The sequence below is a fragment of the Pezoporus occidentalis genome, unplaced genomic scaffold (genome assembly GCF_034315485.1).
Source record: "Pezoporus occidentalis ecotype Australia unplaced genomic scaffold, CSIRO_AGI_Poc_V1 ctg4, whole genome shotgun sequence".
Lineage (NCBI taxonomy): Eukaryota > Metazoa > Chordata > Aves > Psittaciformes > Psittacidae > Pezoporus > Pezoporus occidentalis.
Genome location: NW_026915724.1, coordinates 28,987,497 through 29,003,862, shown reverse-complemented (window position 1 = coordinate 29,003,862; position 16,366 = coordinate 28,987,497). Strand labels below are relative to the sequence as shown.

Genomic DNA, 16,366 nt, shown 5'->3' with positions numbered 1-16,366 from the left:
AGCCTGTGCTGCAACACTCCAGTAATCCTCTTGCTGTTTGAGGCCAACTCATCTGTTGGATCCACTCACTGTATTCAGCTTAAGTTAAATCTTTCAGTCATCTTAAAGGCTAATGGGGCAGAGTGCTTTTAAATGTCTTCTCCCTTCAGGGGAGAGAATAATGACAGAACTATCAGTTAACACAAAACTACCAGTCAAAAGAGAGCTACCAGTTATAAATCATAGGAAATAAACCCAATCGCTTTCTGTGCAAACAGGAAAATTTAAAGTGTGAGAGAAATTACATCTTTTGATGCTGATAAACATAACATGTAAACTCCTGTAAGCTGAAGAGGACATCAGTTGAAGAATGGCTACCACTGGTTTCCTGTCAACACACACAGGTAAATCACAGTTTGGTGGCAATATTTGTTATTTTCAGTAGCAACCTGGAAGATGGAATGAAGAACCTCCTTATTAAAGCTGGGAATGCCACCAAGCCCTGAGGGATGGTAACTACCTTCCCATTAGGCTGACCATAATGAACTAGAGAGGGGATCCGAAGATCATCGCAGCATTCAGTAAGTACGAAGCTTGTCCTACATACAGACAGCACAGACACACACAGGGCACAAAGCAACCACCCAAACACCGGTTTTGAGGAAAAGCACCTCAGCTAGGTAAATTTTATACCACTGAAGCAATGCTGTAAACAAATCCCACAAAAATCCACGGCCTGTAATGATGCTGGAGCACGTGCTTGCTGTTGGACTGTTGCCGTTGAGGCACCCAAGGTGCGCACAACTATGACCCAGCACCGGTACCCCAGTGACAGGGATGGAGGGATCCATTCTGGCCCAACAGCTGAACAAGACTGTCAAAGGCCAGACGGAATGAACCGAGTTTTAGCTTCTATAAAACGGAAGGGCATAGGGATGGCTGTAAGGAGGCACCTTTGACCGGGTCTCTTCTCAACGCTGCCGCTGCCCTCCCTCACAGGGTACGCGGACCGCTGAGGCAGCTACACAACTCCCGCCTTCCGCGCGAGGAACCGCCGCCGCGCATGCGGGCTGAGGGCTAGGGGGTGGGGAGGGGGATGACGACTGCGCTGAGGGCACAGCCGCCCGCCTAAGAAGGCAGGGCGGCCGCTGGCGGTACGGGCAGCTCCCGCGACTTGATGACCTGTGTTCAGGGTTCCTGAGCGAGAAAACGGGCGGGGACGGAAGGGAGCTGCGAGGTGGCGCCGCGGCGCTGTGCCCCAGCCGCTGCTTGGTGAGCCGCCGGGAGGCTGGGAGGACCAGGCAGGCGTAACGCTCTACGAGCAGCCGGAAGGGTTTTCCTGCAGGACGAACCGAGCGGCGGCAGCGCCACTCAGCGCCAGCAGGCAGCCGCGTTCTGTTTCGGCTGTAACATCTGCTTGTTCTTAAAGCTGAAGTGCGCAGGCAGCAAGGCGCAGTAGCTGGGCAACAAGCACTTGACTGAGGAGACGGTCGGCGTGCGCTCAAGTTATAACCACCGCCACACAGAAGCGCCCGTCTCGCCAAGTGGTGGGGGTAGAAGGAAGGGCTACGAGTTCGACCCCCGGCCACGGCCTGACAGACGCCGGCGAGAGCGACACGTGACCGCATCTGGTCACATGGAGAGAGCCGCGCAAGTTCGCCGCCGCGAGCGTGGTGGGTGAGGAGAGAAAGCAGGCACGAGGCCGCCGGCCCACCCCTCACAGGTCCCGCCCACCGCGCTCACCAGCCTGCTGCTTCTTTGAGCGGCGGTTGTCTCCTCCAATGAGAAGCCGGCAAGCGAGGGGACGGGCGGTGATAGGCTTGCAGTGGGGCTCAGGTCAGTGTGCGTCGGGCTGTGGGGTTGTAGTCTGTTGGGGAGGCGGCGTTGTGTGGAGGTGCAATGGTGGGCTCTAGCGAGTCTGGCAGCGAGCCGTGGCGGGGCCGGTACTACCGGCTGGAGGAGGTGCAGAAGCACAACAACAGCCAGAGTACCTGGATCATCCTGCACCACCGCATCTACGATCTCACTAAGTTTCTGGATGAGGTGGGTGTCCGGGGAGGGAGAAGGGGACCCTGGTGGGGCGATGCCGGCTAGCTGCCCGCTCTGTGGCCAGGGCTGCAGCCCGCTGCGGGCTTCCGGCGGCCTCCCCCGAGGGACGGGTGCCAGGCGGTCGCGGCGGGGCGAGGTGCTGCCGCCGGCTTGCCGAGGTCGTGCTGCCGAGACGATCGTGTGGCGGTTGCTGGCCTTGGGCTGGAGGGCGGTGGGGCCGACAGGCGTTGGAGGCGCGCGAGGGAGGCCCTAACGGCGGGTTATGCTGCGGGCGCCCCGCGCTGGGGCAAGCAAAACCTGAGTGTGCCGGGCACGCTGTCATCCACTGCATGTAACCTGTTGCTAGGAACTGCTCGCTCCCTTCACCTGCCTTTAAACTCTGTGCCATGGTATAAACCGCAGTGCCCGGAGGCTTTATGCCCTTGCTGGTGTCACAAAGCACTCGGCGTGGGTATGCGGTCAAACTAGTACGGTGGTCGGGTGGAATGCCTTTGGTTGGTTGTTTTGTTCCCCTCCTCTGGTTAACGATTGATGTTTTTTCATCACTTGCTGATGGTGAACAACTGATGTAAACGCTGATAGTCATGGTTAACAAAGAGGCATTTTAGTTCTTTGTCTGAAACTTTCTTCATGGAGATTCAGAAATGCAGCTACTGAGCAAGCAGTGGTAACTTTTTTCTCTCACTCCCGTTATACCCCCTCTGCAAAGGTCTAGCATGCAGTTAAGTGTTACTGTAGATTTACAGTGATTTCTTTGAGGGTGCAGTTTAGGGTTGTAGAGACATGACAGAATGCAAACCTAAGTAGCCCTGCGGCTCCATCTTGATTTTTGTGGTTATAAACTTAAAATTCAGAACCTAAATTGAGAATTTTAGAAATAAGAGGTGGACAAGCTGTTTTTAAAAGGCAGTGTTGGCACAGATAGTATGTCACTCTTTAGCTGTGTGTCAGCACAATTTGGCTTTTCAGTGAGGCAGTATTGTGAAATTGATCTGTTAACTCTTCCTTGATTATTTTTCATCTAGCTCTGTCCCAGGTTTGGTTTATCCTTTAGTTATGGAAATGTTTGTTCGGTTATGCAGGAAAGACCAGTTTAATTATAGACTGCCTGGAGGAAAATAAAGTTTTTCATATGGCCTGAAAATTGAAGTAGCTGTTTTTGAAAACTTGATTAGTTTTGGTTGATACATAACTGTAAGCGCTTCCAGATTAGTTGCAGGAGAGGCTGATCATACACACACACACACAAAACTCCAAGCTGAACACAACACAAGGGAAAGAAAAAAAAGCCCCGCACTTGACAAAATCCAGTAGAACATTATGAGCTTTTGGATGTAAGTAGCTGCACAAGGGAACTGACAGCCTCTTCCTTCAGTACGTGATGAAATTGGTTATTGTTAAGAGGCCCCACCTACCAGATTTCTCCAAGAAAGTCTTCATTGCAGCTTTCAGGATGATGTTACTAATTCAGCAGCCTATCAAAAGAATTCGGCTTGCCTGTAAGTAGTTGAATAGTTGTGTTTTTGACAACTGTGGAATGTCTGATGCACTTGGGTAAACCTTTTTTTTTTCTTGCTCTAAAGAGCTTTCAATAGAATATGGGTGTTTGGAGCTGAAATTCCCGAGTCATATTCTGAGACAATAAATGAGGTTAGATGACAATTTTCAACAAAGTATTTAAATGAAGCTACGTTCTTAAGGAAAGCTGTTTGATACTGTCATGTTTCTTGTGTTGGTGACTTTTGGTATGGAACACAGAATAAAATGTTACATAGGCCACTTTTTTACTACTTTTTTTCTAATATATGCTTTTGATACCTGGTTAATTTTTCAAGTGATGTGCTAATTCTTTTGACACTGTGAAGATGCCCTGAGGCATTTGCCTGTGATAGATGAGGAGAAATTGGAGCTAGCCTCTTGCTGGTTTGTTCCAGACTACTGTAAATATTTCTCAGTGAAGTAAGAATTACATTAGCTGTTTCAACAGCATTATTGATTAAACCTGGTTTTGCTTCTTGCAGCTCCTTCTGGGAGTATAAAAGCTTGAAGTATTTCAAGAATTAAATGTAGGCTACTAAGACAAGTCTGGTAGTAGTAAAGAGGATGCTCTGCTAAAGCATCACCTCAGGCCTCCTCTTCCAAGTATTAAGTAAGTAAAAGTATCAGTTGACTAAGGAGTCAAGAACTGGGGACAGAAGCTTACTTCCCTGGTCCAGTTTCTTAATTCAGCAAGCAGTCTCTCCAGCCATTGCATTAACCTGTGGAAATGTTTTCTTATTGATTATGAAGTTGAAAAAAATTACAGTGCTTCACTGTTAAAGACACTGAATGCTCTCATGTCTAGTAAGTGAAAGTATGCTGCTGCTTTTCACTCTCCTACAGTGCTGTAATGGAGCTGTTGTCTGTTTAGAAAGTTTATAGATGTTTAGGAAAGTTTGGTTTGTTCTTGGGAGCCATCAGCCTCTGAGCATTTCTTTGAAGTTGGATAGTAAGTGGATCGGGGGCGGTGATGTGCATGTGTTTTGGGAGTGTAGAGGCTGAAGAGGAGTGGAGGCATCACATAGTGTGACCATGTTGGCTTGGTTTCCTAAGGACAAGGCTTATAAAAAAAGTCTTTTGAAATACATATGAAGTGCTGGAGAAGGAAAGGATTATGTATTTTGATGCCGTATCTTCGGGATTACTGAAGATTCCAGCAACTGCTTTTTTTGCGTGTGTATTTTTTTAAATGGCAGATCTTAGCAGAGTTTATAACTTGAATATATATCTCTGAATTTTCTTTGGATATCAAAGTATGCTCTCTAGAGGAGGAAATCAAGAGACCTTGTCTTTTGTGGTTCAGTATCTGAAAGCTCTTGGTATGAAAGACTATTCTTGAAAACAGAAACTTGTATATCAGCTTTTTCATTCAAAGGTTGTTGGACTTGTATTGCAGAAAAGTTGTGAAACTTTTCCATAGTTTCAGGCTCTATGTCATTTAAAGGAAAATTCATGTTTAATCACAGCAGGATCTCTATGGCTATATCTGTATTGCTGATAAAATACGTATATGATTAATACTGCTGGGCATTACCAACATAATTTAACTATTAAATGTCAGTTAATGGATTCATGAGGTAATCCTGCTAGTCAAACTTTGACATCTAATGAGCTAAATAAGGGTAGCTGAGCCTATAAAAATAAGAATCTTGATCTGCTTCCCATTGTGGTGAGAGTTCCCTAAGGCTTTTGTGGGAATTTGGTTGAATTCCTTAAATAAGGCAAAGAAGCTAACAAGAATAGGAGCATGTCTCTGAGAGAAATCCTTTGTTCCAGAAACTGTGGTACATGTCTAAAATTGATGCAATGCAGACTTTTTGTTATTTCAGTTGTTGGTGGACTCAAAATCTAGCAAAAACGTTAATGGCCAATGAAAATGGATTTTCAGAAAGTATGAACTTGAGCTTTCACAGCGCTATTTCTAAACAGAATGGGCAGCTCCCACAAAATCTGTTTAGTCATGCTGCTCAAACTGCAGAAGAGCAAATACTGTTTTACTGTCAGAATGAAAAATGTTCTGTCCTCTATGTGCCAAAAACTTGCATTCATTCAGTACAATGATACTGTGCAGGAGTAATGTCATTAGTTTAAACGTGGAAGGTACTAAAAGTTTGCAGTGAAGGGTGCTGGTACTAGCACATTTTGAGGTCTGTCAGTGTATCTTGTGAGTTTTTATTGCAGAACCTTGCAGTTTAAGAATTAAAACTAGTTTTGTCACTACCCTAAGTTCTGATTAAGCTTGTGGGAGAATTTGCAAATGCTGTGGAAAAAATTGCACTTCTTAGCACTCTTTTACACTAGGCACTGCAAGCTATAATTGGAAATGGGGAAATGGGCACCCAGTTACAGGGCATTTCTTCTGTACTTTATGTAAAACCGTAATGTTGGTTTTCAAAAATACACTTGTAAAAAGATCCTGGCTTCTAAAATGTACTCTGCATGAGTACAGAATTTCTATCCTATAACTTAGTTACAAGATGGAAATAATTTAGGGGACTCTCTTAAGGCCGCTTTCATGCAGTCTGAAAACGTGGTTATTCTGTCTGTCTTGCACAATAACGCTGAGGTTATCCTGGTGTTCCTGGCTTTGTTGCTGCCCGTCTATGCTTCTCATTCCCTGTAGTGCAGAAAACAAAACTTGAATTTACAAGACTGCCACTGATGAAGGCCGTTGCTAATCTCACTAAAAGTTAAAAGTGGACTCTCATATGGGAAGGGGGAGGGGCCAGGTATTGTGCATTAGAGCAGTTATGAGTTAGGGTAGTTATACTTTAATAGAGTCTTGAACTATGATACTGAAAAAGTTTCATGACTGTAGTGAGAGGGGGAAGAGGCGATAGGTGTTCAGGCTGAAGTAATTATGGACTTCTGACCCAGATGAGGGCAGCAAGTTTAACTGCTTATTGTGCCTTATCTAAAACTTTCTAATGTGTTGCTGTTAAGAATTAGTCTATGCTGTGTATTAGTACTGGCTCTGTACAGATATGTTATGCATGTAACTTAAATATCTATGTTGCTTTATTGGGAGTATCCTAGGAATGAGCCGGACTAGCTTAATTTATCAACACAAGCTTTCTTGTTTCCTTTGACCCACTATTTTGCCTGCAAAATACTTCAGTTATTTGCATCAGCAAGATTTCAGTTTAGAAGTCGCTATCTATATAATTTATCAGGCTCTTCAGTTTCAGGGGCTGTCCAGAGGCTCCTCATTAAAGTAGAAATTCTGGTAGCAATCTTTGTTCACCAGGCAGAAGCGTGAACAAATACCCTGTGTAAACACGCCTTGAGAAACTTGGTGAGCCATGGAAAATTCTCTGCTTTTGATAGAAAAGTCAATTCTTGCCTTTTGTGAGACATTACAGTTGCTCTCTTTCATTAAGGGAGGTGAAGTCTCTTCATTAATAGCTTGTATTGCGTGCTAGTTGTTTGCATCTTTATGCAGAGGTACCATCTAATAGAAGGGCTTAGCTTTAATGTACTTTTTCAGAGTACTTCTATGTGTGTCTAGTAGGTTACTAGTGTCATCTGCAATATAGCTGAAGAGTTCTATGTCTGGTTATCTCTAACTTAGCCTTGGTGATGTGAGTGGAAAAATACTACCTGTTTTCCAGCTGTGGTGGCAGAGGTCAGGCAGCTTGTCTCCTTCCGCTGCTGTGTGCTGGCTACTGAGAGGGCTGGTCACAGTCACTGTGGTGACATTAATATTGTGGTTTCATAGACAGAGGGGATCAGTTACTAGTTAGACCAAAAGCTAATTCTACAGAGAAAAGCTAAGTGCCTCAGTGAAGTTGCCCATATAGCTACGTGATTTCTTCGTAGTGGCACAGCAGAAGGATTTGTGAACAAATTAATATACGGTCATTCTGTTAGTCAGCAACCTGCAGGTTGAAGTACTCTGTGGAATAGTTTTAATGTAGATGCTGTTATACTGGGAGATAACCAACATAGTTGGCTGGTGAATTATTGGGGGTAACTAGTGTAAACCATGTAGTATTGACAGCTTGCTGGAGTAACTAGTGTTTTACCTAGTTGTGCAAGTAGGGTTTGGTTTCACTGCAGTGCATGTATGTGAATCTACATGCTACTTATGCAACTAGTGCTTTATGGGTAGTTTAACTTTGGTGCCTTCTGCTTGTTGATGTCTTAGGTATGTTTTTTTAAGGAATTTTGCCTTTTTCTGCTGAAGATACTGCATATATTTGTGTGTGTGTTTTGGGGAGTAGAATCCTTTAGCATGATATTTAAAAAAAAAAACAAACCAAAAAACCATAAGCCCCAAACCTCACATTACTGCAGGTATTCTTTAAAGTCCTAATTGTGGCAATATCTGTTACAGCCTGTTAAACTGAAGTTCAGTTTCTTAAATGTGTTATAAGCTTCAAGGTGCTGAACTTGAGTGATCCCTCAACTTTTGTCTAGTCCTTTCCCTGAATACTTATCAGAATGGATTCAAGGGCAGGATTTTAGTGAACGTGCCATATTTACACATCTGCTTGCGTAATCTTTACTCTGCATGCACTCTTCTAACCTTTATTTGGCTCAGCTGTTGTGCCTAGTCTCTTTATCAGTTGCCTAATCTCACTTTTGCTTAGTCATGGTAGGGATCCCTTACCATTCTGGCTGTGGTATCTCGGCTTTTTAAAGTGTTACATAGGGGTGGTTTTTTTTGTTTTGTCGGGTTTTTTTTTGTGTGTGTGCTAGGGTTTAAGGCAACTTCAACTATTAAAATAAATGTCTGCCTTTAATGCAAAGATTTGAGTTTTGGAGTTGTGGTACTACTGGAAACTAGTAATAATAGTGTCTTCCTGATCTGTATAAAGAAATTGTGTTTTTTTTTTTTTGGAAGAGAAGGATTGATAGATTAATGTGGCGAATGTGAAGTAAATTCTAACCTGAATTGCCTAGACTAGCAGGAATGTTTATGCCGTTTCTTTAACCTACTGTTTTAGCATAGCCTCTCTGTTCAGTGATGCTCCAGGCAAGATGACCCTAAATTAGTAGAAATTTTGCCCATTTCAGACACTGTAGTCAGAAGCATCAAAACCAGAATTGATGCTCCAGAGCCTTATTTCCTGTGTCACAGGTCAAGTATTAGAACTTACTTCATGGTTGCTTTATTCCCAGGCAGTACTAAAGTGTATTCAACTTGTTCACGTAATCATTCCTCGTGTTTATGTAGCAGTTTCCTACTTAAAAGTTGAGTAGTGAATTTTTATGGCATGTTACGTATCTGTTAGATGAACAACTTGATGCTGAGAAAATGCCCTGAACTAGAAGATAATGCTAGATTTTGCAGTATATACAGTTATTTGTTGGCTGGAAATGTGGAACTGCCAGCAATATCGAAGTGCATGCTGGGGAAGAATAAAAGTCAGTGGAGAACAGGGATTTGGGTTAAGGGAATGATGATGGTTTTGAGATATTAGGAGATACTGGGAGATGGTTTCCCTACATCTTGAGGGTTTTATCAGCAAAGGAATTTTGAGGTACCGTAGCCTGCTAAAAACAAATTGGTATTCTAGTGTGTTGTATGAGCTTTCAGTTGTGCTTAAACGATTCCACAGTATAGCTGACTTACTAGGTAATCATGCAATTTCATTTGGAAAGGACCCCGTAAGGTTATCTAGTCCATACCCCAGCCCAAACTAGGATTAACTTGAAGGTGAGGATCCTTAGTGCCTTGTGTAGGCAACTCCAAAGGATGGAGGTTGTGTTTTCCCTTGCCAACCTGTTCCAGTGCTTGATTGCTCTTACGAGTAACTTTTTTATGTCAGCTTGGAATGTTCTTGCTGCAGTTTAGACCTTTTGCCTTTTACCCTTTGGCTGTATGTGTGGCATTTTTTGTATAAAAAATACACATTTCCTGCAGAAGTGAGATTACAGAATATAACTTTATATTAATAGTTGAGCTATGAAAAGACTGAATCCAATGATGTTCTAAATGCTTTAGTTGCTATGGGTAATGCCTTTTACTATTTTGTGCTGGTGGAGTAGAAACTTCCCTTGGATTTGGCTTCAGAGAGTACATAAGCTTCTCTGAGTTACTGGAGAGCTTTGTGTTTACACTAAGAAGTCTAGCAGTTGACTTTGCAAGGACATTTTACTAATTTTTAGAAATTAAAATATTTCATTTTTTAAATGTGGAATAGTTTTCAGTAACAAATTCAAATGCATTAAAAATTGCAGCACCCAGGTGGTGAAGAGGTCCTCAGGGAGCAAGCTGGGGGAGATGCTACCGAGAACTTTGAAGATGTTGGCCATTCCTCAGATGCAAGGGCAATGTCAGAAACCTTTATTGTTGGGGAGCTTCACCCGGTGAGTATCTGAGCGTACTGTTACTTGCTCTTTACTGTAGTAGTTTGTGTCTAGTTATTTCTCTAGTAATTTACATAAGAATAAAGAAAAACCACTAGTTGTGGATGGACCTGGGCTGGAGATACCTTCCCCCAGTATGAAGGTATTTGATTAGTGTCGCATAAAGGGTGGTCACATCTAAAATTTTGCTGCTTTGAAATATTTTACAGCATAATTCTTGAATAAACTAAATATGGAATCATGCCATTTCTGGTGTACTCTGTAAGCTATATAATGAGACTCTCTTAACCCCTGAAGGTGGTATGTCAGAATGTCTAGACCTTATGTCAATATGCAGAGTGATTACTAACAGCTGATTTTGTCATGGTAAATATAAATGCCAGGCCTCCATCTGGATCTAAAAGTACATATGAAGAGCTAGGATTGTATGTTTAGAAAATGACTGTTGTGAGTATTGTACTTTCTACTAGTATTGTACTAGTACTATCTTACTAATTTGATGCTCTGTCTTCTCTTTCTGGCTCCCTCATTTTGACCTCTCAGTGTTCCCTACTTGTAGTTGTCAGGGTTGTTTATGATTAGTTCCAACTGGATCATCTGTCACTTCCTCTTTTCTATACTGTCCTTACCATTTCCTGTATTTCTAACAAGAACCTTTCTCCTGCCTCAAGTTTTTAAGGATTTACATTTAGCTACAGAGCTGCTACCTTGGCTTCCTTCAGATAGGCCTTATTTAATCTCTCCTGCATCTTAATAGTTGAAAGCCACTTGTTAGATGTTTAGGCTGCTAATGTGCCCATCTGTTCTACTTTATTGCCCATCCCTGCTTCTTCTCTTTCCCTCTTCTGTTTGCTTTGTGTATGTTCTGTCTTGTGTTCAAGTAAATATCACTGTCTTGAGCAGCATGTCTCACAGTAATATTCCTGATCATGTGTCTCTTAGGTCATCTCTTGATAAATGTTAGTAATGCATCTTCCCTTAATATGAAATAACTCTGCTCTGCACATTTGCAACCTTACTTGCTTGTTACTTAGTTCAGATAGCAGTTGATGCTAGTAAAGTTGTTCTTAACCTGGCTACCAGTCAATTTCTTCCATGTTTAACAGGTGCCTGTTTTTATTTAATGTAAAACCAAAAGATAGGTTAATGCATAATTACTGCACTGTTAAGATTATATACTGTTGGGTGTTTTGTAATGAATGTGACTTTTAAATAAAACTTCATGAGTTGATGAAAGATCCATAGAATTTAGGACCATTGCACAGGATGTTGGACAAAACTAGTTAAATGACTTTGCCTGATAATACAAGTTAGACTAGGCAGAAGCAAGCTAATACAATTGAAATAGCTCATAAGCTAAGGTTATGTGTACTGTTTAGAGACAAAAAAAAATGCAAAGGCATTTTTTACAAGAGCAGAAGAAATAACGAAATATGTTGGAGGTGTGGGTTTTGCTTCTTTATTGCATACTGGGAAGTATTATTTAAGCAAGTGATCTTGTTTGTGATAGCTCAGGATCATACACTGACATCTGCTCTTTTATAAGCCTTATTCATTGGTAAAAATAGGTGCACATTAACAATAAATTGCATACTGGATTTAGTGACTTTTTTAAATACTTTGGGGTTTTGTCTGAATGTCTGTTGCTTCTTTTCCTGCAGGACGATAGAGGGAAGCTTCAGAAACGATCAGTAAGTGTTTCCTGAAATGCCACATTTTTTTCTTTTAGGCATTGGGTATAGTGTCTGTAAATGGTATACCCCAGAGGCAAAAATAATTCAGCTTGATTTAAATGCAATGTTTGAAATCAGTAATATCTTAAACCTATTAATATGGCTTCAAATTACTCCTCCTGTTAGCTGTTTTTTTCTTATTTGTGTGGTTTGAACCAAGAGGTTACTAAGCGTGAAGGCATTACACTGTAGCAAAAAAGGTGAGTCTAGAATCCCCAAATGGTTTTCCAGTACTCAGTTAAAGAAAAAATGAGTTTATAGACAGAATGGATTAAACTAAATTTTTTGGTTTTTCTTTTTTTTTTTTAGGGGGAATGTGATGCTTAATAATATATTGGTAACACTAATAGAATATAGAGGCATTTGACTGCTGTATTACAGATCAGTTAATTTGCAATTATGAATCCTTTTCAAGGTGAAAATACTGTTTGCTTCCTGACTGTTTCAGTAGATTTTACTGAGTGTTCTGTCAGTGCAGTATTGCACTTGTTTTCTATTTTTTTTCCCCTATCTTTAATAGAATAAAGTTGTGTTGGCACTCAACTATAGAACTAATAAAATACAGATGTCTTTTAAAGGAGCAAGTGCTTCAGGGATTAATTTGTACAGTTCCTGCTGCTGTGTGGATGGAGTATGTTTGCTCAGGGCTGGCAGAACAGCAGCAGTGCAATTAGGAAATAATTGAATATTATTTTTAGGTGAAGTGCAGTAGGAATAGGATCTTACCATTGTTAAGTATTATTGGAAGATCTTAAAAGTGACTGCTTTTTTAAAAAGTAATAAGCTAAAGGGATGGAAACAAAAAATACACTGAAATGTTTGCTATAGCAATTATTAATTTTATTAAGGACTGCAACTAGTATACAAATAAAAATAAGAAATGGAGTGGTAACTGGAATTCAGGTTTTTTTTTTTTCCCCACCAAGAATAACATCTGCTATTTGGATTCCTTTTGAAATTCAAGGCAGCTTACACTTAAGATGTAAGAATAGCAACGATAAACACAGCTGAGAAATTGACTGCCCAATGCAAGTTGTAGTGTACAATCCCTTGATTAAGCTCATGGGAACTTACTAAACTGAAGTAATTAGAATATTAGTTTGGCCAGAGCATGGTGGCCATTAGGGAATTAAGATCCAAGTGACTGACTTACTCACTTGTTTAATGCTGGTCATAGTTATCTACACTGCGTGTATGTTTTCCATCATTCCAGAAGGAAGCTGGAGCACTTTCTTTCAGCACGATGTGTGGGTGAGGTTGATAGGATAGTTTCACTTTGCACTGTTCTCTGGGGGGCAATGTGACAGGTTCAGCTCTGTGCCTTGGCTCTCTAGAAGCAGTCACAAGGCCTTGTGCTTTCAAATGTCCTCGTCCTTGCACTGTATTTAAAGTACCCTCAGTGTACGTGTCCAGTGTGGTAGTGTTTAAAAACAAGTTTTGATGAGTTGCACTGTATTTTTCTTACTGTCTTGGCAAGGGGGGAGCCATCCCCTGGCCCTGGGTGTGACAGGTTGTTTGTTGTATGAGGTGTTAGCCTTGATAGTGTAGATACAAGTTGTTCCATGCTGTCTGGCTTTGGGGTTAGTTTTTCATGGAGATATTCACAACACCAGTATAGATGTAATCATTGTGTCCTACTCTTAAACATGGTTACATCCAAACCTGTGATGTTTTGAGTGCTTCCAAAAGTAGCCTGTTTGAACCCATGCGAGGGTGTTGGTACTCTTGCTCTTTCAGAGTATTTGCAGTCCATTTATGCTGGGACAACTAATTTTTCAGTGATGGAAATTGAAGTACAGTTTGAATGCTTGGATCTTATAAATGCACTAGGGCCATGTGCGGTTAGTAATATTCAAAGTAGCAAGTCTTCATAGAAATGTGCACATGTACCTAACTGGGATTTGATCTTGTAGCACTTTTCCTGTGGAAACTGAACAAGGTGTCCAAATCAGTATCAGAAACAGCTATAATTTGACTGATGCTTAAGCTATCTGAAACACCACACTAAAAACCTGAGTTTAATAAGCCTCGTGCATGTAAATTAGTAGCTTTCTTATTGTAGATTTGATAAAGGAAGTGTTTGTGTATTAGTTCAAATCTAATTGAAAACACTCTGAACTAGAGTGTTTAATTAAAAACAAGATTTCAGACAAGTAAGGGATCCTTTAGGCAATTAGAACTTCTCATAAGGTAGGCTTTTCATAACCTTAGGCTGAAGTTGGCTTCATGAAAACTTAGAACAAAATTCTTTGTGGCGATATTTTTTTTTTCTTTTAATAACACTTGATGGAGTGTTGATACAGAAACTGCTGCTAACTGGTTTCTAAGACAGCAGTCTGTTATGAGAGTTCTGAGAAAATGCTTTCCAAATGCAATGCAGAGCTGGTTTTAAATTAATCTCACTTGATGAGTGTCCTGTTTTCAGCATGCTACTTAGTAGCAGGCTAGGCTTAAACCCTGACAATGAGTCTTGAAAAATTGAGGGGGTAGTGGTGATGGAGTGGAATGTCTCCCTGATGTATCTTTTTATGCTTTGCTTTCCAGGAACCTCTTATTACCACTGTTCAGTCCAGTTCCAGGTATAGTATGACACCTGATGTCAAACTTGAAGTTCCTCCTGATTACGTTTCTGAATAGCTGCTGTCTGCTGGAAGCTTAGATGTCAGAGGGTGGTGCATGAACATTTCTTTTCTACATGAAGTCCAAGTTGGCATCTGTGTACCACTTTACAAGCATGTTGGCTTACTAGCTAGATTTTTTTTCTCACTTTGGTAGGTATCAGCATCTACCAAATGGTTTATGTCTCACAAGCTTTCATTTCTGGTGACTGCCAGGTGAATAGAAGACATTTGGTGCCATGCCTGACTCTTTTTACTGACATGGACACCTTCCTTGCAATACCTGTAGCAAATCATACATCTAGGGGAAATAAGAGGATTATGTCTGTAAGAAGGAAAGTCTGTCAGAATTGGGGCGGGGGAAGAACACTTTGAAACACCACTGAATCAAACTTTATGAAGTTATATCCTGCTGACAATTGCTTTTGCTGAAATGTCAGAGGACTGTTCCATGCCTCTCAGTGGGGAGCTTGGGTGCTTGGAAGTTCACATGATGTGCTGCTTGAATGGCTTTTGAATGAATGATACTCTGGGCAGCATGCCATGATTTAAATGTTGCTTACTTACTAGAGTTTTACTTTAGTAAGCAAACTTCTTGTAAGCTCTAGTACAAGGCCTTAACAGTACAAGATTTATTTTACTTGGCTAGAGTGTTAGTGGCCAGCCAGGTACTTTGCTGCTGTGCCTTTGAAGTATTTGTTGGTGTGGGGAGGAAGGACTTCTGTAAGCAATGATATTGTTTGTTAGAAGTGTTTGTTTGTTTGTTTTGACTTGCTGGTTGTCACTTCCTAAATTGCTGTTTCAAAATGTTCCTTCTAGTTCATGGTCCAACTGGGTGATCCCGGCAATAGCAGCAATCATCGTGGCCCTGATGTATCGTTCCTACATGTCAGAGTAAGCGCCTTACTGAGAGCTAATGCAAGAAGAGATTGAGCTGGGAGAGGACATAAGCAATCCTAATCCAGTGTTTTTTCCAGATAAAAGCCTGATGTCTGAAGAAAAAAAATCCACTTTTTCAGAAAACTGAACCATTCTTTTCTGCTGTGCACTTTTCCTAATGTTGCCTTCTTATTTGCTGTTCTGAAGTGATAAAAAGGCAGCATTTCTCTTTTTGTATAACAATTGTACTCCCTAATGAATTACTTGATAACTGTATTATTTTCTGTATTAGAATATTGTTCTGTAGGTAACACTGATAATGGTTATTTCTCTTTAGTCCGTAATGGGATCCATAGGACCCCCCCTTTACATGTAAGTTTTACAGCTTTAAATAACTACCAAAACTGTGTACAGGTATTTTTGTCCATGTACACAACTTAACTTAAAAAAAAAACCATGTTGTTGTCCTAAATGTAGTATGTTTGAATGAAATGCTAATTAAACATAATGGAAAAAGCTGAGTGAGTAGTGGGTCTTGGTAGGGGCCCAACTGCTTACAGGCACCTATCAGGCTATAATGAGCTGACTCTCCTTTCTTTCCTCTTGACATCTGCTCTTACAGTTGTTGTAGGTACTCTACTAGCAAACTGTTCTGTTTGACTCCTATTTAAAAAAATCCCAATGAAATATGCACCCCAATGTTTGGCATAATTGTATCTGTCTTGGTTTTGTGAAAAGTAGCTCTCTTGCAAAAAAAAAAAAGTCAGAAAAATGTAACTGCTACTAAATAATGCTGTTCCTGCCAAGCACTCAGGTGACTCTGGAATCTGTTCTGGAACTTTTAGGCTTTTTATAAGATCTTCAGCTTTGTCATGTGCATTGTGATGGGGGAAAAACTGATAATGTGGAATCTGTTTCTGACTGTTCTGTGATGTACTCCTTGGTGCTTTACTATGAAGAGATTACTATTTTCACTGCTCAATACAAGATAACTGAAAGTATGCATTTTGCGGTGAATGTTTTTAGTCATATGTAAATGATTATGAATAAAAGTTTAATTGCTTACTTTTGCTGGCTGAAATATGTTCACTGAAAACGTTTCTGAAGGCCTTGGCAGGATGCTTTCGCATACTGAGATACTTCTCAGAATACGTGTTTGGTGCATGCTAAGAGTCAAGGTATGTCCTTTATGCAGAGGAGTTGCATGTAAAAAGTGGGAAAGCGTGTTATGGAGCAGTTAGCCTAGATAAGCAC

At 41.1% G+C, this 16,366-nt stretch overlaps 1 protein-coding gene across 1 annotated transcript; it reads left to right on the top strand.

Annotated features, from left to right (window-relative positions):
- The first annotated feature begins 1,815 nt into the window (after nt 1-1,815).
- On the top strand, nt 1,816-16,177 carry LOC134171106 (cytochrome b5). The gene is made up of 5 exons (XM_062633099.1): nt 1,816-2,022; nt 9,754-9,882; nt 11,544-11,573; nt 14,160-14,194; nt 15,053-16,177. The coding sequence occupies exons 1-5, from the start codon at nt 1,879-1,881 to the stop codon at nt 15,129-15,131; spliced, it is 417 nt and encodes a 138-aa protein (XP_062489083.1). The 5' UTR covers nt 1,816-1,878; the 3' UTR covers nt 15,132-16,177.
- The last annotated feature ends 189 nt before the right edge of the window (nt 16,178-16,366 follow it).